This window comes from Pleurodeles waltl, chromosome 9, assembly GCF_031143425.1.
Source record: "Pleurodeles waltl isolate 20211129_DDA chromosome 9, aPleWal1.hap1.20221129, whole genome shotgun sequence".
Classification (NCBI taxonomy): domain Eukaryota; kingdom Metazoa; phylum Chordata; class Amphibia; order Caudata; family Salamandridae; genus Pleurodeles; species Pleurodeles waltl.
In genome coordinates, this window is record NC_090448.1 from 416,291,947 (window position 1) to 416,318,902 (window position 26,956).

The window sequence follows — 26,956 nt, forward strand, 5'->3', positions numbered from 1 at the left end:
CCTCTAGCTTTTTTGAGTCTCTGTCCCCAGGCACCGTCGGGAAAGAACCAGGCGCTGATTTGGACGAACAGGAGGCCTGCACAACCAAGCTCTCCGGCGTAGGGTGCCTAGATAGGAAACCAGGATCAGTTGGAGCCGTCCGATACCTCCTGGCCACGGCTCTGTGAACTGCTGGGGAAGATGCCGGCTTCTTCCACACCTCTAAAACCGGATCCAGCAGAGCGTCATTAAAAGGTAATAGAGGCTCCGCCGCGGCTGAGGCCGGATGCAACACCTCTGTCAAAATGTTTTGTTTCGCCTCCACCACCGGCAAAGGCAGGTCCAAAAAACTAGCTGCCTTCCGTACCACTGTATGAAAGGAAGCAGCTTCCTCGGTATATTCCCCCGGGGACGAAAGGTCCCACTCAGGGGAAGTGTCCAGCCCACTGGCCGACTCCAATCCACGCAGCCCATCACCCGAGTCCTCTAGCTCTCCTTCCTCTAGGGCTCGTTGGTACTCCTGCTCCTCTAGTACCCGGAGAGCACGCCTCCTTGAATGCAGTCGTTGCTCAATCCGCGGAGTCGACAACACCTCCGCCGAAGTCGGAGATCGGCGCCGATCTTCCGAAGCCACCGACGCCGCATCCGGCGCCACAGGTAACTTCGGCGCCGACTGAAGAGCAGATGAAACGGATGGACCCACCGGAGTCACAGGCCGAAATCTCGACGTCGACGGGATGGAAATCCCTGGGGCCAATCCCTCCGAAGCCATCGGAGCGGCCACCGGCGCCGACACTGGCGCCGAGCCCACGTTCCCAAACGGGAGAAAGGGCATAAAGGGTTCCGGCCGAAGAGGCGCAGGATCACCCAAAGAAAAGGCCAAAGGCCCAGCCGGAGCACCCCCTGGAGCCATCTGTTGGAAGATGGCATACATCGCATTCAAGAATGCGGAACTATCGGCTCCAGGGGTGGGAAAAGCCGGATACTGGGGTGCCTGACTCGGAGGCGACCCCGACGCCGGCCTCGGCGTCTGCGCCGGAGAAAACACCTGAGGCTCCAATACCTCAATCACCGACGCCTGTCCAGGCGAAGTTGGAGACGTCGGAGAGAGCAACGGCGTCGAAGGATGCGGCGTCACCGTGGGGCTGACCTCCCATGTCCTCCGGCGCCGATCCGGAGACCTGGAACGAGCCTCCCTTGAATGGCGCCGAGATTCTCTACGGCGCCGGGAGTCTCGATGACGCCGATGTCTTGGAGAAGACTTTTTCTTGTGATGCTTCTCCTTTGACTTGGCCATAAACAGCTTCGCCTCGCGTTCTTTAATGGCCTTCGGATTCATGTGCTGACACGAATCACAAGTCGAGACGTCGTGGTCGGAGCTCAAACACCAAAGGCAATCGGAATGAGGATCCGTCACCGACATCTTGCCTCCACACTCACGACAAGGCTTAAATCCAGACTTTCTCTGCGACATTATTTCCACAGAGAAAGAGTACGCAACAAGATATACACTGTAACCGCAAGAGTAACAGTTGCTCCCTCGAAGATAACCGTTTCGAATGCACGGAAAAAAGGGAACTGACGTCCGCACGTCGTCGAGGACCTCTTATTGCCTGTATGACGTCAGACGGCGTCGCGTGCGAGACAGTGACGTCCTCGTCGACGTGCAGAGACTAGTAAGAAGATTTCCGTAGAATGCTGGCGCCATGGGAGTATTCATGAGGTGAGGAATCCACAGGTAGTTGTATCCATCAGAAAGTACAACTTCCCCTCTCGTCGCACCGTGATTATGTACCAGAAAGCCTCATATTTGCACGTCTCTTTTAGGTTGGTGAAGTCACATGATAGTGTAGAATGAAGAGCGACCCTTGTGTGCTCAGAGTCTACTATGTGCCAATACAGTTTTTTAAGATCACTTTCAGAAGTAAATGAAGTAGTGGTTGGGGAATCCCACAGTTCTCTGAGCCCAAGCGAGTAAAGTAACCCCTTGATGTGTCTAAGCCAGGGGATACTATGGGAATGGTCAGCTTCTAGGATGACCTGCAGGGCTGTAATGAAGGAGGCAAGCTCCGGGTGGTCCAAAGGCGCCGCTAATACAAGAGGGGGCATAGACGGGCTTTGTGGTTAATGCGTTTCATGCCTAGGCCTTTAAAGAGAGGAACAGTGGAGTACTCAACGGGAAGAACACTAAATTCCATAGGAAATTATTTTCAGACATCTTTATTTCTTGGGCTTTGGCTTAGCCCCAGAGTTCAGCCCCATAAAGGGCTGAGCTTACTGCCGTGGTTTCATATATCCGGATCGCGGGCATATTGTTTGGTATATGAAAGGTTAAAGTACTTTATTAAAATGATCTGTGTGGATTGAGTGTCATCAGTTTCGTTTCAGAGGCATTGATTTCAAGTCCCCCTGTGGAGCAAAATTCCTCAAAAAACTCGAGGAGTTTACATAATCCACTTGGGGTCTTGAATATCATTAATGTATCGTCTGCGAAGAGCAGGACCAGAATTTTCTGTGTGCCTAATGATGGTGCATCTGCCTCCAATCTAAGTAAAGAGGGGACGATATCATTTATATACAGGGAGAACAGGGTGGGGGCAAGGACACACCCTTGCCGCACACCCCTTGACACCTAAATTCTGTCAGTTAACTGCCCCCTATTGCCCCACCTGACACATGTATAATTACCCTCGTGGAGCCGAGTTAGTAAAACAAGCATGTGCTCAGGGATTCCCATTAGGGAAAGAACTTCCCACAGCTTGTTACAGGGTACTAAATCAAATGCGGATTTCAAGTCCACAAGAGCAACGTACAGGTTCCCTTTGCCAGTAAAAAGTTTTCTAGTATAAGAGCAGGAACCTAAGAGCTTGCTCAATGGCAGATATTTGTTTTGCAAAAACCTGCATGGAGGGGACTAAGAATATCGCGTTCTTCCATCCAGTCTTGAATTTTACCCAGAAGGCAATGACAGAACACTTTCTGCACACAGTCTATTAGGCTAATAGACCTATAATTGCTGGGGAGGCTTCTGTAGCCCTTTTTAAAAATGGGGATAAGGATGGCCCCCTTCCAAGACTCAGGGATTGGTGCCCCAGATGCTATTGCATTCGATATGATAGTGATATATCATGACCAGATAGCTATATCGGTTAGGAATAGGTGCCCTACTGCGCTTTAGGGAGCCTAAAGAGTATGCTATGTCCGCCTGGGAAAATAGTTGCAACACTGGAGGGGTAGGTGTGAGAGTGATAGATGAGCAAGTGTCCTTCCGTCGAGCGGTAGAACTATCATGGTTGTAAGAATATAACCCACTAAAGTGATCTACCTAGTCCTTAGGTGCGATATTAGTTGTGATGTGCAGATTGCTGTTTGCAGGGCCGAGTGCTGCCAGGGTCCAAAATGCACTGCAGTTCCTCTCTTGTGCAGCGTCACTAAGTGCAACCCACCACTTCTCATCTTGGTCATGTTTAGCTTTGTTAATGGCAGATTTGTAAGACTTTTTGGCTAGGCTAATTGCTTTTACATCCTTGGATTTGATAGCTTGGATTAAGTGCTTGCTACCACAATGCCTACCCTTAAGCCTCTTACTATCAGGGGCTGCGTCAGCCGAGAAGAGGACCATAATACCCTTGAAACATGTAATGTGAGTTATGCTTACTTCCTCGTTAGTGTATATAGAACCCCCCTTCGAGGCCTGTCTGTGCGGTCCTTAAGGTGTCATTGGCAACGTCAATGACTGTTGGTCGAGCCAGAACCTGGTTCCACTTTAGGTGGCGTTTGTCATTGACCAATCTAATCCCTTTTGGTGCTTTAGCTGAGTTGTTAATTATGGGCAGGTGGCTGCTCAAAGCTAACAAGTGGGCTGAGAGAGGATTATGGTCACTTTCTGATCAACTATCATGCCAATCACCAAAGGCCATAATCTTACATCAACTAGACAATAGTCAATTCTACTGGTATGGTCTGATTTGGTCCAAATTCCATGGTCAATGATTTTACTTGAACAGCAACTTGGGACCACCTTTTGATGGGAGGGATATCCAGGGCAGGGATAGACCATGCCTGGTCCTCCTCGTGAGTAGACCCAAGATCATCCCAGTCGAGAGCTTCAAATGTGACGTTAAAGTCGCCTGCCACAATGATTTTGTAATGTCGGGGACAGTTTTGCAGAAAAGTCTCCAGGGTGGAGAGGGTTTTGGAAACCCCTCCCCCCCGACCCTAAGAGCAGATGGTTTGCCTGATGGGTAGTGGATGGGGCGGGCCATACAATGTGCAGGTGAACTAGGATATTTGAACTGGATACGGGATTCCTCTGGAGCACTTGTCCTTTCATCTAGGGCCACCAGGTTGTCCAGCATACCCCTATCCCTGAATGTCAACTGTAAAATGTCAAAATGTGTGCCAGGGTCGGGCCTTCTTACTGCATCAATTATATCCTCACGGATTACAGAGTAGCAGCCTCTTACATGGCGAATCCAATGAATTTCCTTATTTCTAATAGAATGCCCCCCTTCTCTGGGTGTCAATGGGTGTAGCTTAGGAGCATTTACCATTAGAACAGTCCTTGTGAATTGGAGTTTGTCAATGATAGGTTTAGCTGTGTATTTAGGGACAATATTGCTTGTAAGTTTTGTAATTGGATAGCAGGCATCCGGTGCATTCCCTGCGCTTAAACTAATGGGGGGGGTGGGCTGATCTGATTCATTTATCTTGGCATTGGCTAAGAATTGGTCAACACAACCATTTGCTTGCGTTGTGGGCAATTTCATTGCGGTACCTAAGTGGTATGGTGTTTGATTGCAATAATGATTTATGGAACTCGTTGCGTCTGGAGAAATTATCTGCTTAAATACTGCAATTAAGGAATTAACCATAGACTTTAATTCTGACACCTCCCTTTTTAGATCTTGTATGCATAGCATATGCTTGGCATGTGACTGGACTGAGTACTTATTTACATCTACATCTACTAACCCACCCACCCTGGTGCATTGATCTGGGTCGTCCTGAGAGTCTAGGATGTTTATTAGGGGGTTAAAGCGGTTAATGCGCTGGATAGGGTTGCTGGGGTTAGCTGAAGGCTTATCTGCCGATACTGGGGAGGCATGGCAGATGACATCCCTACCCTACCCATGGCCTGTGGAGGTTATGGCCTGTTGGCCGCGCTTTACAAATATGTCAGCAATTTTCTTATGGCCAGCGTCCTTCCTAACAGGCGAGCACTCTCCCCGATTCTGGTGGGGCTGCTGTCTGGGGGGAGTTTACAATTCCTTTACATTCGTCAAGAAGGTTGTCAATTATGTCCATAACACAGTTGTTGACTACATGCTTCTGTCTTTTCCACTTGGTTTTTGACACCACCCCTGCCCCACCCTCTATTGCCTTCCTTTTGCCCATTTGCTTATTTGCTTATAGTTAATGGATAGCTGCTCAATAATAGACCTGGAAGAAGATACAGTAGTGGCAGTAGTCAATGGTGCCTATTTAAAGAAAAATGTTAGGGAGATGGCCCAGCCCAGCCTCCTCCGGGCTACGACGGGCGTGGACGGGCCCGCCCTTGGCCCGGGCTTCGCCCGCACGTGTCCCGTGCCACGAAGTGCCCCCATGCGCTATATAGCGCTCGTTGGTGTGGTCAAGTGGATGCAGGTGCTCACAAGATGGCCGCCTCCTGGCTCCACAAAGCAGTCTGGGATATGTAGTCCCTTCTGAGTTCCTGGCGCTTCAAGCACAGCGAAGTGCCCCCACGCGCTATATAGTGCCCGTTGGTGTGGTGAAGTGGATGAAGGTGCTCACAAGATGGTTGCCTCCTTGGGCCACAAAGCAGTCTGGGATATGTAGTCCCTCAGAGTTCCTGGCACGTCCTGCACCGCAAAGTGCCCCCACTTGCTATATAGCGCTCGTTGGTGTGGTCAAGTGGATGCAGGTGCTCACAAGATGGCTGCCTTCTGGGGCTACAAAGCAGTCTGGGATATGTAGTCCTTCAGAGTTCCTGGCACTTCCTGCGCCACGAAGTGCCCCCACGCGCTATATAGCGCTCGTTGGTGTGGTCAAGTAGACGCAGGTGCTCACAAGATGGCCACCTCCTGGGGCCACAAAGCAGTCTGGGATATGTAGTACCTTCTGAGTTCCTGGCACGTCCCGCGCCGTGAAGTGCCCCCACGTGCTATATAGCGCCTGCTGGTGTGGTCAAGTGGATGCAGGTGCTCACAAGAGGGCCGCCTCCTGGGGCCACAAAGCAGTCTGGGATATGTAGTCCCTCAGAGTTCCTGGCGCGTCCCGCGCTGCGAAGTGCCCCCACGCGCTATACAGCGCTCATTATTGTGGTCAAGTGGATGCAGGTGCTCACAAGATGGCCATCTCCTAGGGCCACAAAGCAGTCTGGGATATGTAGTCCCTCAGAGTTCCTGGCGTGTCCTGCGCCGCGAAGTGCCCCCATGCGCTATATAGCGCTCGTTGGTGTGGTCAAGTGGATGCAGGTGCTCACAAGATGGCCGCCTCCTGGGGCTACAAAGCAGTCTGGGATATGTAGTCCCTCAGAGTTCCTGGCACTTCCTGCACCACGAAGTGCCCCCACGCGCAATATAGCACTCGTTGGTGTGGTCAAGTAGATGCAGGTGCTCACAAGATGGCCGCCTCCTGGGGCTACAAAGCAGTCTAGGATTTGTAGTCCCTCAGAATTCCTGGCTTGATTGAAGAGGAGTCACTCATTTGTCCTCGACCCTCGTCGGGCCTCTCATTCTCCAACAAGGCCGCCATCTCGGCCTCGTGGTTGGATGCCATCTTATGTGCAAATAAACATTATGCTTCCTTCCTATCTACCTTGTAAAATACTGGGACACTATTAACACATTTCTAAATCATTTTCTCCGTTGCTTCCTTTTTTGCCTTCATCCCTTGGATCTGGCTATCTCGTTTTCAGTTTTTCTCTTTTTTATTTGATCACTTTATTCCTGCTATCAAATGACGGCTTCTCGACTTCTAAGCAATATAAACTCTTTGATACATCAATTAAGCATTTACACAAACTAGCCTTCTCATTTGATGTACTAAAAGCTATAATAAATTATGATATAGTTCAATCAAGTGTTGAAATTATGGTGTTATTCTTAGTGAAAGTGACACTGATGGTATCAAGCTTTAGACCCTGTAATTAGGCTGCATCGCCAATTCATCAGGATGCGGCTCTTCTGTGTTTGCAGTTCCCTCGATTTGACATACCACAGGAAGTGGAGTTGTGGAGTGGAGAAACAGAATAATATGAGCAGGAGTTGCCCCCGCAAACATCATACTATTTGGAATGTGGTGCTAGAATGATTCATTGATGGTAGGGGCATGTATAGAACAAATGAGGATCAACCCCTTGACTTAATATAGGTAGATGAGAGGAGCAATGCCAAACTCCATGGTTTGGGGCTCGGTTGGATGCAAACCAAATTGTACTTGGTTAATAAATCTATTCATTGATGACTTTCTGTAGTGAGGTAACAAGTTCCCAGCTTATTGTGACTATACTAAAAACAACAAAGGGGCATATTTATGACCAAGTGGAGCCAGTGCTTGAAATGGAAAAATTAAAGTGCAGTTACTCTGTGCCAGAGTACCTGCTTGTTTCTGAGAAGTGCTGGTACTCTCCAGTTAAAAGTATTACGATTTTCTTGAAATACGCCGGTACTCTCCCTCTCAAAATAAAAAAGTGCTGGTACTCAGTACTGGACAGTACCGGCCCATTTAAAGCACTGAGTGGAGCAGTACAGATCAGCAAATTATCTTGCTGCACAGAGCTGCGTCACTGGGAAAAGTCAGGAATGCACCGTATAATATGGTGCATGTCTGTGCTTTCCCCTGCGCTGGAACACACAGGGCTGCCTGGCACCATGGTGCAAGGGTTCCTGCGTTGCATGCAGAATTGTGTTTGTGCAGGAAGGGGCACCTTCCTGTACAAAAACAAACCTGAGAGGCTTTTTCTTCTTTCTATGTGTGCTGCAGTATTTACAAGAAGAAGAAATAAAGATATTTCCCTTGTTACCCCTCTCCTGGGGAGGTGTATTTTTCTGGAGCATTGCCAGAATTACCTGTTCTTGTGAATCTGGAAATGCATAAAAAACCATGGATGTTGTGTAGGAACACCTATGCAACACCCATGGAAAAGCCTTTGTGCTGTGTTATATTACTTGAGATTTATGATGCCACACAACCACGCAATGTGGCCTTATGTGGCTTCATAAATCTCACTTTTCATTTGCGTCGCTCTTGCACCACGTTGCATGGTGAAAGAGCGATGCTAAGGGGCTTATAAATATCCCCCAAAGAGTTTTTTAAAAGAAAAACAAAAACTGCAAACAAAACAAAAAATTGAGGTGAATTTATCATCAAATAACAATCCCAACACACTTTTAAGTCCCTAAGAGACCCCTCCAACAAAACATCTTCAAGTTCTCCATCTGCAGTTTACTGTGTTTTTGTGTCTCACAAAAGATCAACAGAAAGAATTTCAACAAAGACTCCATCGGACAATTTCCTGAAACCATAATTGTAGATAGTTTGAAAGCATTAGAAATGGATAGACATTCACAAACCTAATCTTCCACAGCAAGTACTTTAGGCTGATTTCAAACCTACCAGGAGGCTAACTCGGTCTTCTCAGTGCTGAGAAATTCTGGGGTACTTGACTTGCTACCACACTATCAGAAGATAATGCTTCCCCAGCTATTAACCTTTATGCCAAAGGTAAAATCATGATCCAGGTCCAAACTATTTAGAAATATACAAATTTAACCTAACTACTTTCAAGACTATGTGCACAGCTTGGTAAAAAGAAACAAAAACCTCTGAATCCAGCCCAGTAAAGTGAACCACTTCAAACATCATCCAATGGCCCAAACAACACATACTCACTTTTGAAGGGACTGTCCCATCTCGACCTCCCAGTATCAGCATGCACCCAAAAACATGCCAAACCAGATAATTCCTGTCTCATAGTTTTAATTATGCTCTGTAAGATTTCTACAGCTGACACTGTGAACAGAGCAAACTGAAAGAGCCTGCTCATGTGCTGTAAATTGAGTCCCATTGAAAACCACACAGACAAAGGTGAATAGCATCCTAGGGTACAAGGAATATAAATAGTCTTGCTCTTCCGAACAATATAAATCAGTAATTGGTTATCGTAGGGCATGTGCACATCACAGCAAGAAAGCATAAAAAAACGAGACAGCTGTGGATGTATTAACTGTTCCAGGATTGTTTTTACAGTCACAACAACTTTAAGCTGAAAGCCAAGGATGTTTTCAAATTAAATTGCATCTTCATCAAGGAGGCTGATGCAGCGTATTTTTTCATATTCGATTAAATAGAACTTTATCTTTTTAACAAACTATAGGTTACTTACCCAAATGTATGTTTAGTAATATCGGAACTCAAGAACAACGATATCAATATTTATATTAGAATAAAATGTAGTGGTTTTAATGTATGCTTGATTACACTTACATTATTTGTTAGTGATTCTTATGCATAGTATTATTATTTTTACCAGATTAATTTACTTAATAGTTTATGCGGAAATGTCTGCCTTTCTCTATAGAGATTAGAAGTAATTGGATAGAATGGAAACACCATTAGAAATCGTTTTAATTCGCTCATTAAGTATCCGCATGTTGTACTTTGTAGACAAATCTTGCAATAGAGGTTATCATGTTCTTCAAGAACTGGGTGGACTTTTCCAAGGGAAACTAAGAGATTGAGACGACCATTACTGGTATTCCACTCAGAGCACTGTACTAATGCTTATGTAAAGTAAAGGGGTAGGACAGATGAATAATTATAGGTCCGAGAAGAGAGAGTAAGGCAAAATATCAGAAAGGCTCAATCAACTGTGCACTATTAAATCCTTCTCTCTTGGGAGCCTGAATAAAATTTTTGTTCATGTGCCAGAATATCTACATCATTACTTCACACTTAATTTTGGGTTAACAAGAACCATAGATTAAATCAACTGCAAAGGAATGTGGGTCTGAAATACGAAATCTTAAGTTTCCGAGGTGCCCTAAAAACAAGATACTGCAATCAGTCTGAGTTCACAAAATTCCTCCAAAACTTTAAAATAAAACAAACACATGTTTCTGGAGCAAACATGATAGCACAAACCATGTAGACATTAGCGAATCAGAGTCTTGCAACCAAACAGGCTTCTGTATTATGCAAAGGTATTAAACTACAAAGTCTCGTTATAGCTGAAATGGGGTGGGGGCTGGGCCTCGTCGCATAGGGTGACTGCCAAACCTGGTTTGAGGCTTGGTGGGTTCTGTGTTCCGAGTAACTGCATGCACGATCTTTGGGAGACTGTGGTATGACATCTTCTGGCATGGTGGTTGAACGTTTGTTTGTCTCGTAACCCCCTAGGAAGACCCTGGTGTCCCCCTTCAGCCGAGGCATTGGGATGCCACAGGGATTGCATTTCAATCGCTGGTGGGTTTCCTCGGAGCTTCATGCAAATTATCTCAGTGCCTCTTTGGACTACCAACACCATGTTTCCCCTTACTTAGGTTACTACCCACGGTATGGGCTCAAACGGAGGCTTGAACTTGTCTGTCTTGTCTCTCACCAGCACAATGTCTCTAACTCGTATGTCTTTGCATTTGGCCTCCAGCCTCCAGCCTACTCTTTGGTTTGATTTGTTTCTTCTCATCGTGTCACCAGCTGCATCAAAAGCATCTGCGATCCTCGTAGGATTACCCAAGGGGGCGTCAAAGGGTAGCCTACTAAACAGCAGATGCCTAGGTTGTAAGGTATTGCCACAGGAACCTGTACAGAACCCACTTGAGGTCAGCTTCCTCCTGTTCTGCTATGTGGGTCACAATGTTTAGCGCACAAATGAGTCTTACTTGTCTGTTAGCCTGAAGCAATCATGGTAGTATTTTATGTTGTCTTTCGTTTATCAGTTTGAGGTATGAACTGATCTCCTAACTTTAAAACAGAGGTCAGCTATCCATGTAGATTTCATGGGGAAATCCATGTGTTCCAAACATATTCTCTATTTTTGGTATAACAGGTTCAGCGGGGGTGGATTGCACCAACAACACTTCTGATATCTGGTAAAGTCAACAACAGTGACTAGCAGATGCTGCCATTAGACAAATCAGCAAAGTCCATGCCAACGCAGACCTTTGGGCCATCAGGCGACTTCTGAAATGATCGGGCCAGAGAGTCAGGCAGCTCACTCACTCGCCAGAATAGACAAGAAGCCGCAGTTTGTTCTACATGAGGGCCACTTTCAGGGAACCACCATTGAATCCATTCTCCTTTTGGTTTTTACAATCCATTACTGTCCTCAAAGAGCCAGATCAAAACACCAGGGGCCATGGCCTTAGATATGACCAACCTCTTTGTTGTCAGGTGCAGTATGTTATCTGTGAGGGGCAATTCATTTCATATTTAGTGAAGTGCTTGAAGCCATGCTTGAGCATACGACTTCCAGTGCGGGACGGCAACTACAAGTGATCTTCATCCATTAGATACCACTTATTGTAGGACTAGTTCTAAGCAGTAGTTTGATTGAGAGGCAACCACCATATTCTCAGTCATTATTCAGGGAGGCTCTGATTTGCCTTTAACTAGTCAGACATACTCCTCTGTCACCTCAGTTTGACTTGCTTCTTCACTTGTGAACTTTCTTGGGTGCTGAGGACATGTAGTCCATGAGGTTTCCTTGATCAGTTTGATACAGCAATTTGAACAAGTACTGCTGCTCTTGGAAGATAGACTTTTCAATGCGGGTGGCGCAGGGGCTTGGGTAGCTTGGCCGCTGTCCCTTTAAACAGAGGAATCAGTGGTTTGTCATCAGTTGAATTGCTAGCCATAAAGGTACACATGGAAGCTTTGAAACCCCAAGATTGTAATTGCGTCTTTTTCCATGAGGGACTATCTTAGTTCAGTCTTGGTTAAACCTCTCCTGGTGTATGCCGAGGGGCCCTGTGTTCCATCTTTTGCAAACACAGCAGTACAGCACCTAATCAAGTGGTACTGTCATTGACAAGGAAGTCAGTGGGCAAAATGGGATCACAGTATCTCCTCATTGTGCTAGATTATAGGGCTTCCTTTGTGTTTGGGAATGTTTCTTGCTGGACATCTGTACATGCCTATGGGGTTTCAGTTTGTATGAGGTCCCTCAGTTGCTTGGTAAGAGTGGCCAAGTTTGAGATGAAGCATTCACAATATGTGACAGTAGAGCAGCAGCTGTCTTTATGTCTTGTACCTTTTACGGGTCAGGGGCTACTCTTGTGGTGGTGAAACGATATCTGAAGAAGTTGAGGATCTGTTTGAGAAACTTACACTTGCTTCTATGCAAGGTCAACATACTCTCCTTGATTCTTGTCAGGAGGGCTCTTAGGAAACAATGATGTTCCTATATGGGGGTGGCATGGGGAAGAATGTCATCACTGATGTTTACTACACTTAGTACTCCAGCCAACAACTCCATGATGCATTGTTGGAATACTTCTGCCATATGGAGATCCCAAAGTTGAGGCAGCAATAGCATCGGAGTCCAACACGGGTTGAGAAAGTAGTTGTGTAGCATGATGATCTTTGTAGCGGTAGATGGTGGTCTCTTGATCACAGATCAGTTTTGGAAAACCACTTATTTCTGTTAACTTTGGCCACAATGCCATTTACAGTGTGAGTTATGTGCCACTAACTTTTGATTGCTTTCTTGGGTGGTCTCCTGTCTATTCACATTTTCAATTCCCCTGTTTGCTTGGCTTTTTTAGCTATGATAATGGACGAGACAAAGGGACTGGGCCTTTCAACTTTTTCAATAATGCCTGCCACCACTAAAGTACCAAGCTATTTCTTAACTTGTGCTCTGACATGGCTGCATGGACTGATTCATGTTGAACTTTACATTCTTCATTGTCAGGCATCCTGTACCATCGAACACACCAGGAAACTCCTTTAGCATGTTGTCAATTGTGTTCTTTCGCACTTGGAATGCGAAGGTGATGAGGCGCTGGGCTTCTGTGGTTTTACAGCTGATCAGGGTGGTTCAACCTAGGTGGTTACGAAGAACTAAGCAGAGAAGGAAAAGGCATCATATGTAATCTTGTGGTCAAAAGCCCTGCTATTTGTTTTGACTCTTGGCTTCCATACGTTTAGACATTGGTGGCTGTTTTTGTGCAGGTGAACCTGTATGCGTAGCATTTCGTAGACACATCTTGCCATGACACACACTCTGGCACCTTTGTTAATAAGGCAGTTGACTTTGGAATCCTGAATGTTGGGATGGCAGTGAGGTTGAGTGTGCTTCTTCAGTCTACCATTGTTTCTGACAGCTATAATGAGGGTGATCTGCTCTTCTTCACTCACCGACTTGCTCTCTGTCTCACATTTGGGATGATTTTAGGCTTTGATTCAAGATGCTCCACAGCTTTCTTATGGGTGGTTCTGCTGGTGTTTAGGGATTTTGAAGCCCTTTGAAGACCAGCATACTTTGGCAACGTGATTAGGTTTGGCACACAATCAGCATGTCTTTCCTCTGGTGGGATATGAGCTGAGTTGATGGGCCGGGGTCCCACAGTATCTACAGACTCTGCCATTGTTTTTTTTCTGTGAAAGCTTTCTCACGGTTCTACTCACTTCTGCCAAAGGATCGGGAGGCTCAGCTTTAAGGGACTACGGATGCCTGGATGTGTGCAGCTCAGGCATTAGACAGCTCATATGATCTCACTGGCACCAGCACTGCTGGCAGAGGCATCTTTTCTTGCCACGTCTCCTTGGCTGGTTCGAGCAGACACTTGGATGATCGGCGCTATAATTTCTTTCTCTGTGTTTGTGAAGCCACACGTGTTGGCTAACCTTCAGAGATGGGCATAAAAGATTATATTTCTTTTAGTCCTTGCTTGGTTTGACATAAGATAAAGCGTTAATAGTGTGTGTTAGCTTGGGAGCTGATCTGCTCATTGAATGCAGTGAGTATGGCGTCATAGTCATCATCTACACCTGTATCCGCCAGTGTGTGGAAAATCTTGTGAACTTTATCACCACCAAAGTGCAGGCACAGCGCAAGTTTCACAGTTTGGTCATTTTCTTTAGTTGCTGCGAGGTAGATCTCGAGCCACCCTGCAGCAATGGAGGAGGAAGCAGACAGAGTATCAAATGGTTGCAACATTGCAGCAGCATTGAGCAACATGGCTGATGGTGTCTTGAGTATGCAGTACTCACACGGAACTGTCTTAGAATATCTAGCCTGTCACTCTAAAACTGAACATCTGGGAACAGGTGTAACTAAAAGCCTTTTGGCATGAAGAGGTGCAGTACCACAGATGGCTAGAAGGTAGTGTCAATGTATAATTTAAGAGTTATTACTGCTGATTGTGGAGATTTTGTGGTTAGTCAGCAGTGCCCTTGTATGTCTTGAGCATGGGTCTGCTGCATCACTGTGGAGGGAGGGACAACTTACAGCAGTGGCCAATTAAGTTGTGCTGACCGTGATGAGCAGGGCAGAGAATGAATGGTGTCGAAGGTGTTTGAGACCAGTCCCATCTTGTCTACAGGTTGTTGCATTCTACATCCTCGTGCATCGAGCCCCCTAATAACGGCTCCCAGGACTGCCTTGCGTCTCAGACATAACTTTATGTATACCCTTTGCTGATGCAACAAGGGGCGAGACCACGGCAGGGAGACATGCAGGGGTCACCTTGTTGTGCACAAGCAAATGGGTTGGTCTGTGTACACAACTGTAGGCCATCTGGCAAAATGACCTCAGGGCATGTAAACTTTTCACAACTTCATTGCGCTAGAATTTTTCTTGCAAACATTTTTCACTTTTTGTGAGTGAGTGAATTCTCCTACTGAAAAGAAACCCCAGCTTTTGGGGATTTTGAACTCAAATTAAGATGAGTTCGAGTCGTTTTTCAGAAAAATTGAAAAAACGTTAAGTATAAAACACTTTGCAACTACACACAACTACACATAACTAATCAAACTCCAAAATGATGTTTTAACCATTGATTAGCACAGAGCACACCTGCTTCACTAACTCAATGGTACTCATTCAGTACTTTACTTTAGATAATGGTTTGCTTATAGTACTAAGGGTTCAAATGAGTTATGCTTCTGAACATTGTGGCATGTGGTTTCTTACATGTTTATTTGTGCTGTACGGAGGGAGTAGTGTGATCAAAACAGTGTATTTATTACTGTTTATTTGAACCCTTGACTCTCTTTGATCAATACAAAAAAAATCACAGTTTTTCAAATGAATATAGCAACTGAAGCATCATCTGACTGGATTCTCCCAAGCAACCTACCTACACACTGCCGCCCATCTTGCGTCCCCTCGTATCCTTGGTCACACAGACACTGAAAAGAGCCCACTAGATTCTGGCACATGGAGTGCTCACCGCAGAGTGATCTGTTCTGGCACTCGTTGATGTCTGCAATTGAAGATGAGGCATATAGTTTGAATAAGTGGAGGTGTACAGAGGCATTACATTCGAAGCGATAGGCAAGAATATCAAACTCTTGCCCACGTCTTTTAATGGATTAAATAATACTAATGCTCAGAGAACCACTTAACGTGCCCCTTGTTTGATTCTAATAGTCATACAAGTTGAGTGACTGGAAGCCCACAATCTTCCTGTGATATTCCCCTAACAAATATAACTAGTGGTACATGCAGATCGGATTCACTTGAGACTCATTTAATCAATGTTCTTAGTAAATGCACTGCTTAGCTCGACAATAAAATGTCTGCATATAGTGCCATCATTTAGAGGAGTTCTACAATGGGACTTCTGTGAACAAATGGCAGACGTGCCACTAGCCTCCTCCCTGTCCCATGCGCTACTAAGAGGGTGGTTGAAAGCTGACAAACCCCATGGTACAAGTTTAATTGACTCTACAACTGAGTCAATCAGCCTGCATTGGTGACACAGAGGAAACATTAGCGGATCAGATGCCCGATATGAGATGACTGATAAAGTGACTATTGTGGTAAAATGAAAGTCTTTTCTCATAACAATGTGCACACAAGTATCAAAGATGTGCTCAGAGAAAACTCCAAGTTTCTTGGGAACAACCGCAATGCGGTGGCTAGCTGTGCACATCACTTTTGGGGTTCATTTCCAAGAATCACATATTGTGGCAGAAGTTCCACCATGCCACACTTTCTTGGTGGAATTGCCACAATAGTTTTTGCCCTGAAGGGGCTTGCTGTATGGCAGAGGTAGTCACCTGGTAGGATAAGCCCCCGTTGCCATAGTAGCAACTGCAATGATAAACTTTAAATCTGACCCTTTAGTCTCTACATCACCACAAACTATATTCTCACAGTGCTGACAGACCAAGTTCCTGTGGCATTGGTGCATCTGATCCCTCAACACTTATAAGAACTTGTAGACCTTCACAGTGGTCCATGTAGTCCTCTCAGTTGACGTTTCGGAATCAGCTGCAAGGACTGGATGGAACAGAGATGGCTATGACGGCCATGAATTGGTTGTTTTTTATATTTGCATTGTATGAAGTCACTACTGGCCCAGAAATGAAATGCTTTACTATCTCTAACTGTTTTTACTTTTGACTATCTTAGGTCATTAGAAAGATCAGTGTTTTCCAAATGTATGTAGCCCTTTAATCATCATCATCTGACTGAACTTCTTCAAGCAACCTACCTATACATTGACGCCCGTCTTGCGCTCTTTCGTAACCCTGGTCACATAGACACTGGAATGAACCCACCAGGTTCTGGCACATGGCGTGCTCACCACAGATGGATCTGTTCTGGCACTCGTTGATGTCTGAAATACAGCAAGACGTGTTTAGTTTGAAGGTGTAGAGGCAAATATTAGTAATGACTTTAAAGGGATCAGTCAAAAATATCATACATTTGCACAAATCTTTTCTCAAATTCAATATTATGCTCACAAAACCACATACCCTCCACTTGCTTCTTTTTAATATTCATAGATATTAAAGTACAGAATTCCTCACTGCCCCCAATATCTGAGTGACAATCAAAATGCTTGTTTACATACAGACAATCCATAAGAAGCAATAGCTAATAGCACATTCAGGTAGGACTCACCTGAAGCTCATGTATAAGTGGATACATTCATCTATGCTGGAAATAAAATGGTTGAATATAGCTGTTAATTAGAGGAGGATGGTAATTTGATTTCTGCCAATAAAGACCTGAAATACCACAGAGGCCAGAATTGCCATCCACCCTTCTCTGTGCTTCTCTGCCCTTATTAATAGGGTGGTGGAAGACTGACAAATCCCATAGTGTAGTCTTCATATACTCTGCAACTTGGCAAATCTTTGGGCAGTACTGACATCCAAAAATAAGCCATTTTTCTTGCCATAGCAGTTTGTCTTCGAACAGCCTGAATGTGTCCATGCTGTGCTCAGAGAATACCTCCAGCGTGCCAGGGAGACCTATAGTGTAGGCTTTGGCAATGTATCCTCACTATGGGGACTAGTTTCCAGTAGCCTCCGGTGGTGGTAGCCCATTGGAACTGCAGCCTCAAAGATTTTCCCCTAAGGTGATTCACACATATGTGGAGGCAGACACCACACAGCTGGAGCAGCAATCACATTGATCCTGAACGCTGTAACCAATTGTCCTGAATGGAACAGAGTTGGGGGTTGTAGGGCCAGAACACTTTGACTTTTCCTGATACTGTCACCCTTTGACTTCTCCTGATACTGTCATTTCTCTTCCAGGTAACATGCTGAAGATGACATTGAAATGGAGGAATATCATCCAGTAGATGGCATGACCGCAAATAAATTGTTTTTGTGAGGTGATTTGGTTTATATCCAGCGCTTTTTGTTTTTATTCCAATTGGAATGTAACTACTCCTGACACCACAAGTGTCTACCCTTATGACACATATTTCAAGCTCCATCCACTCGTAAACTCTTTGAATCTGCTAATATGCTCCACCGTCTCCAACACATATTTTCATATGAAGAGTCCCAACTGCCAAAACATCCTCTGCAGCGTACAGAAGAGGAAGACTTGAGGCTGGAAAAAGGGTTGCTAGCAAATGCTAATAATTGCCAAATACAAATAAAGTCTCTCCTCTCCAGCACCTCAAAACCTTCCCTGAGAAGAAAAAAGACTATTGGCAGAGAGTCTGCAAGAGTACGATTTTATGGATATTCTGAGTCTACTCTAAAATGTCTTTATTCTTGATCTAAAGGGAATGCTTCATTTATGCACACATTTGAAGATGATCCTGTTTCCGTTGCCATTCACAGACCCCTTATAGGTTGTCATTGCCTTGCATCTGCTACTGTCATTTGTCCAGGGACTAGGGAACTTTCCTTTATTTACTTCGTAGACCGCACACTGTAAAACCATCAAGCTAAAATATTCCAACAAGGTGGCCTGGAATTGGCTTGAGGCCTCAAACTGTTTTTGATTAACAGAGGGTGTACAGAATATATATGTGAAGTAGGTGCATTGGATGACTAGTATATGTCAGTTGGCAAGGTCGTAGTGTTGGTCTGTGCTCTTTGTCAGAGTTGTGAGTCATTCTAAAGCGTCTATCCACTACTGACAGCATGAAGGAAGAAGCAATGTTTATGAAGTGGACCATTTTGCATTAAGCCATTGCATTGCTTTCTGTGGGTTACAGGCAATCTGAAGAGAACTTGGTGGTTGTGCAGATGCATTGAGATTGGGAGATATGTGATACAATTATGAAGTTAAGAAGTATGGCACTAAACACATACCTGCACATTCCCCAGCAGGGGTCAATTGGTAGCCAGGATCACAGTTGGTTACACAATTGTAAGATCCTATAGTGTTTTCACAAGCCCTCAGACCACAGAGGGCGACCCCGTACTCCACACACTCATCAATATCTGCAGAAAAGATGGGAAAAAGGAAGACTATGAATGTAGAAAATCACTTGATTATTTACCACAGCGCAGAACCTGAATACCAATGGTGCATAATTTTGAGGTCAAAATATTGTAACTACAAAAATATAGAAGTAAGGAATATTGAGGGAAAGCATTTTTAAAAAATATTATCGAAGTTTAAAATAGTGATTAATAAAATATTGTAGTATTTATTATTTTTTGTATAGTATTTGGTTTTTTTGTTAAAGTTATGTTGTCATTGATAGTATAAAATATACTATAAAATATACTATAAAAACGATGTGTATATATTTTTCTGGTTGTCGGGTTTTATTGGGATATTGCGTGTTAGTGTTGTATTAAGAATATTCTCATTTTGTTTATTTTTGGATGTTTTCATTAATTATGCATGTTAATTATTATTATTGCATTTGTATATGTATCTATTGTATTATGTTTCAATTATTGTTTTATTTATGGGATTGCGGGCTTTATTAGGGGATAAAGTGAGTGGCGTGCAAATAAAATATAAAGTAATGGTAAGCCATTTTTAAAATAAAATATTTCAAAATATATTTGATAATATTGATTATAATTGACATTTAGATTTAGTTATATTTCCAAACGAACTAAACTAATAAATAAATAAAAATTAAATAGTAAATATATTTTTCATTTTGAAAATTAGTAGCACTGTTTCAATTGTACTTATTTGATTTCCAAATGTGTATAAAATATTCCAATATATTGCATTTATATGATATATTTGTAATTTCTTTTAATAAGTGACTTATATTTTAAAATTACTTGGAAATTTACTATAAGAATAGGATTGGTTTGGAATTTTTTATGTAAAGTTTTAAAAATGTGTCTTACATAAGTAGTGTTTTTAGAAATCTGGAGCCTTATTTAAAGTGAGAACAGGGCACCCCGTCGCAGCCAGCCAAGCCCCTGGTCTGAATGCCTCATTTGGAGATGTGCAGACCTTAAGGATTCCGTTTCAGAGTCCCCATTGATGGAATACTACCTGGGGTGGCTCGAAAGAGTAGGGGCCATCAGAGGAAGGGCATAACTCCGTCCACTCTACTTGTGGACGGTGTGATGCACCTTTTCCTGTACATCACCACCTGAAAAAAATCTGTCTGTGAGGGTCAGGAAAAAAATCAACATTAACCTCACACCTTGGAAGGAAACTTCCTGGGTCTGGAGAACATTAACTTTTTGTTTTTTGAAAAAAAAAGCATAAAAAAGTTTAACGGCCGGACGTCATTCCTGATAGTACTGTCCATCACATTTCTCTAAATTGACAGTAACCGCCATTGCAGCAGTTGCTGCAAATGTAGATAGATGTCCGAGCGGCCAGCGGATATCTTCAAATGTGGCAGGTAGAGGTCCCTTGGGATGGCAGAGTTAGAATAGTAAATGTGCACACCTTAATTAAATTTACTTACTCCAATTTTTGTTTAACTACATTTAGAATGGTAAAAATGCTCCACATAAATATGCACTTATATCAATGTCTGTTGAATGTGAGACAGAAAAGTAAATTTGCACCAGCCCAAAATATATCAATTTACTGCATTGTTGTACTGGAGTTAAAATAGTAATTCTGACCTCCTGCCCCAACGTTATGCACTTTCTTCAATGTTATTTGGACTGGAGTTAGAATAGTAAGTTTTACCTTTCTACATATATCCACTTTATTTAATGTTAGATGGACATGCATTATAATAGCACATCTTACCCGTAAATAGATTTACTGTTCCTTTTGTTGAAATGGAATTCGAATTGTGAATCTGATCCCTTCTCCCAAAGTTAATTGTCCTGGAGCTAGAACAGTAAATGTGAAGCCCTCCCTTGCATACCAATAACCTCCTCCCCAACATTAGAACGGTAAATCTGTCCCCATAAATATATACACTTTCCCAGTGTAAGTTATACTGAAGTTAAACTAGTAAATTAAATCCCCCTAACTTTATGCATTTTCAGCAAGGCTATTTGAACTGGTAAGAATAGCACATGTGTCCCGCCCCCAATAGATCCAATTTCCCCAGTTTTGGTTGGACTGGAGAACCAGTAAGTGCCCTCCTAATTAAATGAACCTTATCTGTGGTTAGATGTATTGGAGTTAAAATAGCACATCTGATTCTCTAAGTATACACATTCACTCCAATATTTGTTGGACTGCAGTTAGAATAGTACAGGTAATTCCCACAGGCAAGGGTTATTGTTTAATATATATTTTCATGATTTTAGTAACTGATTATTTATTACATATAGTTTTATGTTTATTTTGGACCTTTTCATTGCTCTTTTACCTTTACTTGTAGATAGTTTTGTTTTCATACCTATTGCCACATTAAGATAAGTGTTTCTGTATATAATATAATTCATTGACAATTAAAATGTATTTAAAAATGTTTACATTGTCTTAGATTTCTCAAAATTATGTTATATTTCAAATATTTAAAAAAATGTACTTTTGAAGATATTTAATTGTATTTTTAGATTACAAAAGTTATTGTGAAATGCATTTTGCTTTTAAAATGAGATCTTCTGTATTGTAAAAAGGGTAACCCTTAAAACTAATTATAATTAAATATATGTAATATTTTTAAATTGCTTTAATTTCTTAAACTATATTTTGGTTTTCAATATTTATTGTCAAGTCTAATATTAATCTTAAAACTCAAAATTATTGTTTTTTATATTTTTGTTAAAATTATTTTTAACTTGAGACACTTTTGTAGGATGATATTTTAGTTTTTAGTATTTTAATTATAAATACAGCACTCACAGTAATTTTGTAATTAACATTTTGACCTCGCTATTTGGCAGTTCGATATTTTTGTGGTCGATATTCAGGACTACAACTGTTCACTCAGGGTTCTAGGTCTCCTTCAGTGAGCTGACCAATACAGCCACAGATTCTTTTTTGAAAAGCCACCTATCCAGAAATGAAGTGATTAAAAAGGGATTTTACAGGCACATCAGCCCCTAAGCTGGAGAGTATGCTAGGGAACTAGAATAGGCTGACAATGGAAGCAGAACAATTTGAGAATGACATCCAATTGAATCAATCTTACCGACAATCTCAAAAGAAGCTGCCCCTATCCACAAACAAAATGAATTAAAACAAAGATGCTTACTTCTTGTTTGTTTCTCGTCTCTGGCATAAATTACATTTATAAGATTTGCACTCTTTTTGGCATGTTTTGAATTAAGTTTTCTACAGACATTTAGTTTTACTCAGGTGTTACTTCGCAAATGAGTTGTTCCCTGGCATCTCTCATCTCAAGTGTGTCATTTCAAGTAGCCTATGCACCATTCTGTATTTCACTGCCTAAATTTGAAAGAGGTAAGGAAAACCTGCTAGGACTTGAACCTCCAGTTGGACAAAGGCCCAAACTACATAAGTGTGGAGGAAATTTGCTTTGAAATTTGTGGGACCAAATAGTGCAAAACTAGCTGGCCAGTGTAAACATGGTTTCTAAGTTGGCCAACTGGTTGACACTTTGTCTTATTCCAATGTACATTTCTCTAATTATCCCTGGTTCCTACCAATAAAATCAGTGTTCTTCAGAACACTTATACTGCTGTTGTCAAATACAGAGAAAGGAGCGACCAGGTGTATAAGAAAACATTAGTTCCAATTAAAACAGCCATATAGTTGGAACATTTCAAGTCCTGGGATTAGCAGGTCAATGAGGGAACACACCGGCACTAAATTTGTAATTGATCAACTGAAATCTGCTTGGCCACTGTTACCATTTAAGTGCCATTGGATATCTTTATATGATTCTAGAGAAGAAAATAAATCCTAGCTGACCAGTGATTTTAAAAGATCCACAGGACACATTTAAAAGCCCTCTAAAATGGGACAGATGTTTTTTTAAATATGCATGGAATTGCTTTCTGGTCATACTGAGGACAGCCTCGACAATAAAATTACAGAATAGGAAGAGCAGGAACTCACAAGAAATGCTAAAGCATTCTGACTGAGACAATGAGATTCAGGAACCACAACTTTATTGATTCCATGTATGAGCTAAGGACCCCAGATGATACAGGCCCATGGAAGGTTAGGAAGACATAGTAGGAGGCTATTGGACTGGACGTACCCACACAGCGCTGTCCATCGCTGGCCATCTCATAGCCCCAGTTGCAGTAGCAGCGGTAGGAGCCAACCAGGTTCTGACATACGGCATGCTCACCACACAGAGTGTGGTTTGTGCATTCATTGAGGTCTGTAAACAAGATGGGAGAGCTAAGCATGGTGACATGGTGAAAATGAAATGGAGGGGGGGAACTGAGAAGATATGTATGAAAAAGTCTCTTGACCTAACTTATGAAAGAGATGTCTACTGTCATATTTTGTGTGTGAGGTGTCTATTATGTACCTGTAATAGAGATTGAGGGGACTGATGACCCTGTGATAGTGTGCAGTGAATATGAAATTGTCTACTGTGTTACTGTGTTAGAGCAGTGGGGAGTGGTGTATCCTGTAATCCAGTGATACAACAAACAGTTTCTGATGTGCTTCTTTAATAAACTGTTACACAGGTTCATAAAACATTAAGAGAGGAGTTTTGCGTAAAGATGTGATCTTAGGAGGGAAGTCTTATTAGATCCTATAACAGTAAATGAATGAACGAATGAACAAAAAAGTGAATTAGCGAGTGAATGAATGAATGAATGAGCAAATGAATGAATAGACAAATGATTGAATGCATGGTTACACCAACATACTGCAGATTTGTGCAATGGAGCATCTCTAAAACAGATTACACACATCAACCACCATGTCAAGTAAGAACTACAGTACTCTGAATGTTGAAAAAAAGATTTTAGAAGTTTACTAAAACGTCATCAAGTTTGTTACTGAGAAAAATTGAGGTTGTCCCTTGGGTGACAGACTCAAACTTTGGTTGGGTCAACTGAACTGGTTAGTCAACTGCAATTGATGGGAAGGGAAATAAGATGTTTTCAGCCTGATCATTCTGCCTTAGAACATTACTGGCCTTTGGAGGATGTTAGAGATCATTGCCCTGTGTTTTTTTCCTGTTACTGTTTCAGGCAACCTGGCAGGTGGCAACTATACACTGAAACGATTTGACATTGTTTGTGCAATTGGGTGAGGAATCAGGTGAGACGACAGGCACGAAGGGAATGGAGGCACTGGAAAACAGGCCTTTGGAAACTTAGACAGGTGGAACACTGGACTGCCAACTCCTGGGGATACTCGTTTACTCACATCCCGGGTTAAGGCTATTTCCAGGTCAGCGTGGGCACTGCCCTAATTAGGCTTCCTGAGACCTAAACATAGTGCCTTGCGACAGGTTGAGTATTTGCATTGACTTTTGCAACTCTCGCTATAGTTTTCACCTGTTTTGTCATACCATACTGCTTGTTGTTTTCCCCAACCAGTTCCCTCAGTTCCTTTATAAAACCTTCATTAATTTGTTATCCTAGTTGTTGTCCTGTTGAGCTGTGTTTCTTGTAGAATCTGTATCTGTTTGTGTCCAGCAGCATTCTGGGGTCTTTTTTGGTTTCCTGATTGGCTCCAGGCTCATTATAGCATGATTCACTGCTGGAACAGCTGGTCTGATCTTCCCAAAATTAATCACTATCAAGGCATAATGGTGCCATCCCTAGAAAAAGATGAAGTCTTGAAGAGTGCGCTCCAGTCACAGATTTCTTTCTTACTCCTTTTCAGTTTTTTACCCTGGTTGCTGTGTCTGGTGATACATAACTTTCTATTCACCAGTGCAGTGGCTATTGGACTGCAGGGACTTTCAGCAGGTCTCAACATCAAACCCTGACAGTTTCCCAGGCCAAATATGGACCTGTCAGAAATCCCCATTCAGATGATGGTACAGGCATCTCCTCATGATCTGTGTGAACCAATTAACATCTAGACCTGGCCATATTACCACCTTGTCATATCATAATAATCCTATGAACAACAAGGTGAGTAGCAATTCAGGAGTGTACCTAAGTGCAATTGTTACCCCTAATTTGGCATTAGCCCTACCAGGGAAAATCAGAGCAGACCCTCAGAAATCCCAAAACATTAAAGCCCAGTGTCAGTTGCACTTTTTAGCAAAACCTCATGTTTTTAATAATAACACCAGCAAAATTATGTTAGTACTCTCGTACCTTTGAAAGACACCTTGACGTGAGCTACACCATTTATCGTAAAACAAAGCCCGAATCTGTTCAGCTTGACCTAAATTCGGGCTCAAGTCACCACCATCTTCGATACAAAACTTATTCCCCTTATCAGGCCATTCTGGACTACTAACACTCAAGCAGGGAAACAGGAATGTTAGTGAATTATGTCACACATTTTTAACACCTGGCATCACAGGTGGCATAGACGGATGAGTCTTCCACTGCGGTCTTTTATGAAGTTCCCTGAGACAATGTCAAAGATGCCCGGTCATAAGGGGTAAATCAAACCACCACTTTGGTGACTTTAATCAACCTTAAGCATCAAATAGATGCCCAGGAACGACTGCGGGTATCCAAGCACCATGCTTATCATCGAAGGCCCTGTTTAATAAAGTCCCAGATGGCTGTGGTAGTATGCCTCAGGCCAACAAACCCATGCAAATTGGAGAATTACAAAAGACCTTATCAACTAAAGAAAGGGAACAAGATAACAAGATAGGATTGTGGTTCTACTCCACAAAGACTGGAAATTGGGTGGAACCTGCCCTCAGCTACACAGAAATGACCTATATCATCCCTGAGCAATGGACATGGTGTGGTTCATGAGTTATGGAAGCATCCTTTACTTATTGAGCACATTATTTTCTGCAAGTAATGATTGCTACCTCTCAAAGAACCATGATAGTGCTTGCATTGGTGGATTCCAGAGAATCTGGTTGATTTATGGTGTAATCAAGTTTAAGTGGCACACCAGATTTCTATGAAAGAGAATGATGTTAAGGGAGCAGTACGTTTTGAGATACTTGTATTATTGATGACTGTTGATCGCACATGTTGACGAAATTCACTTCACCTTAATCAATGCACCATCCTTTCCTATCATCACTACCTGGCATAGTAAACATAATCCTCAAATAGAACAGAATATACTAGAGATCACTTTTGATTCCACCTACTGTGATTGCAGAAGTCCTTAGAAATCACCCCACAAGTACATATGAATGAGGAAGTTGTTCCCACACAATACCATGATTTCATAGTTGTGTTTAGCGAGAAAAGAGTTGACACTCTTCCACCTAGAGTACGACTATCAAACTGATTTATTATGTGGCAAACCTATTCCACATGAGAGGATGTAGCAACTGATGGTGGAAGAAGATGAAATTCTACATCAATACGTTCAGGAAAACCTATAAATGTTTCATTTAACATGTCGCATCTCCAGCATGGGCGCCAAACTTTTTTGTGGCAAAGGCAAAATCTGAATACCGGCCATGTATAGACTATCTAGATTTGAATGATATAAATGAATACACTGTTCCTGGCAGAAAAGCAGGGAAACCCTATGGTTTAGGAGCAAGAGCCCTCACACATCCATTTGCATGTCAGGCTTCAAGCGGATAAGACCAAGATTAAAAGCAAATTGAAAGTGATAAAATGAGGACCAATATTCAGGTGGCTTTGAGATAATTTCTTGCCCCCATCATTCCAGAAAGTGTTTGAGCATTACTTTCAATTTGCCTTTAATCTTGGTCTTATCCCCTTGCTGCCCATTAAATGAGAATTTCCCGCCTGGTATAGAACCAATTTTATCTCTCTCCTGCTTTTGAATTACGACCTGCCTGTAGGTTCCAGTTCACCACGGCAGTTATTCTAAAAGATCTCCGGCAAAGAGCCCCCTCACGGGGAGCCCGTCAGACATCGCAGCGCCGGTCTGACGAGGAGCACCCCAATGATGAAGCATGGCATCCAAATGGATGTGTGAGGGCTCTTGCTCCTAAACCATAGCGTTTCCCTGCTTTTCTGCCAGGAATAGTGTATTCATTTTTGTCTATCGTTACTTGGGGAGATTATACACTGGACCTTCAATCCTCCCTGTCCCTCTCTTTGATGTTGATATCTAGATTTGAATGCAATTACTGTAAGAACTCAA

At 42.9% G+C, this 26,956-nt stretch overlaps 1 protein-coding gene across 4 annotated transcripts in view; it reads right to left on the minus strand.

Moving 5' to 3' along the window:
- The window catches only part of LTBP4 (latent transforming growth factor beta binding protein 4), a 922,370-nt gene that overhangs the window by 45,585 nt on the left and 849,829 nt on the right, over positions 1-26,956 (minus strand). For 2 of the 4 annotated variants that reach the window (XM_069207205.1, XM_069207203.1), the window contains 4 exons: positions 22,971-23,096; positions 18,718-18,849; positions 16,647-16,772; positions 15,285-15,410 (listed from right to left, as the gene is read on the minus strand). In XM_069207205.1, the coding sequence (XP_069063306.1) occupies positions 15,285-15,410; positions 16,647-16,772; positions 18,718-18,849; positions 22,971-23,096 (510 nt within the window). The remainder of the gene's footprint in view (positions 1-15,284; positions 15,411-16,646; positions 16,773-18,717; positions 18,850-22,970; positions 23,097-26,956) is intronic. The other 2 variants (XM_069207204.1, XM_069207206.1) reach the window with 2 other exon arrangements.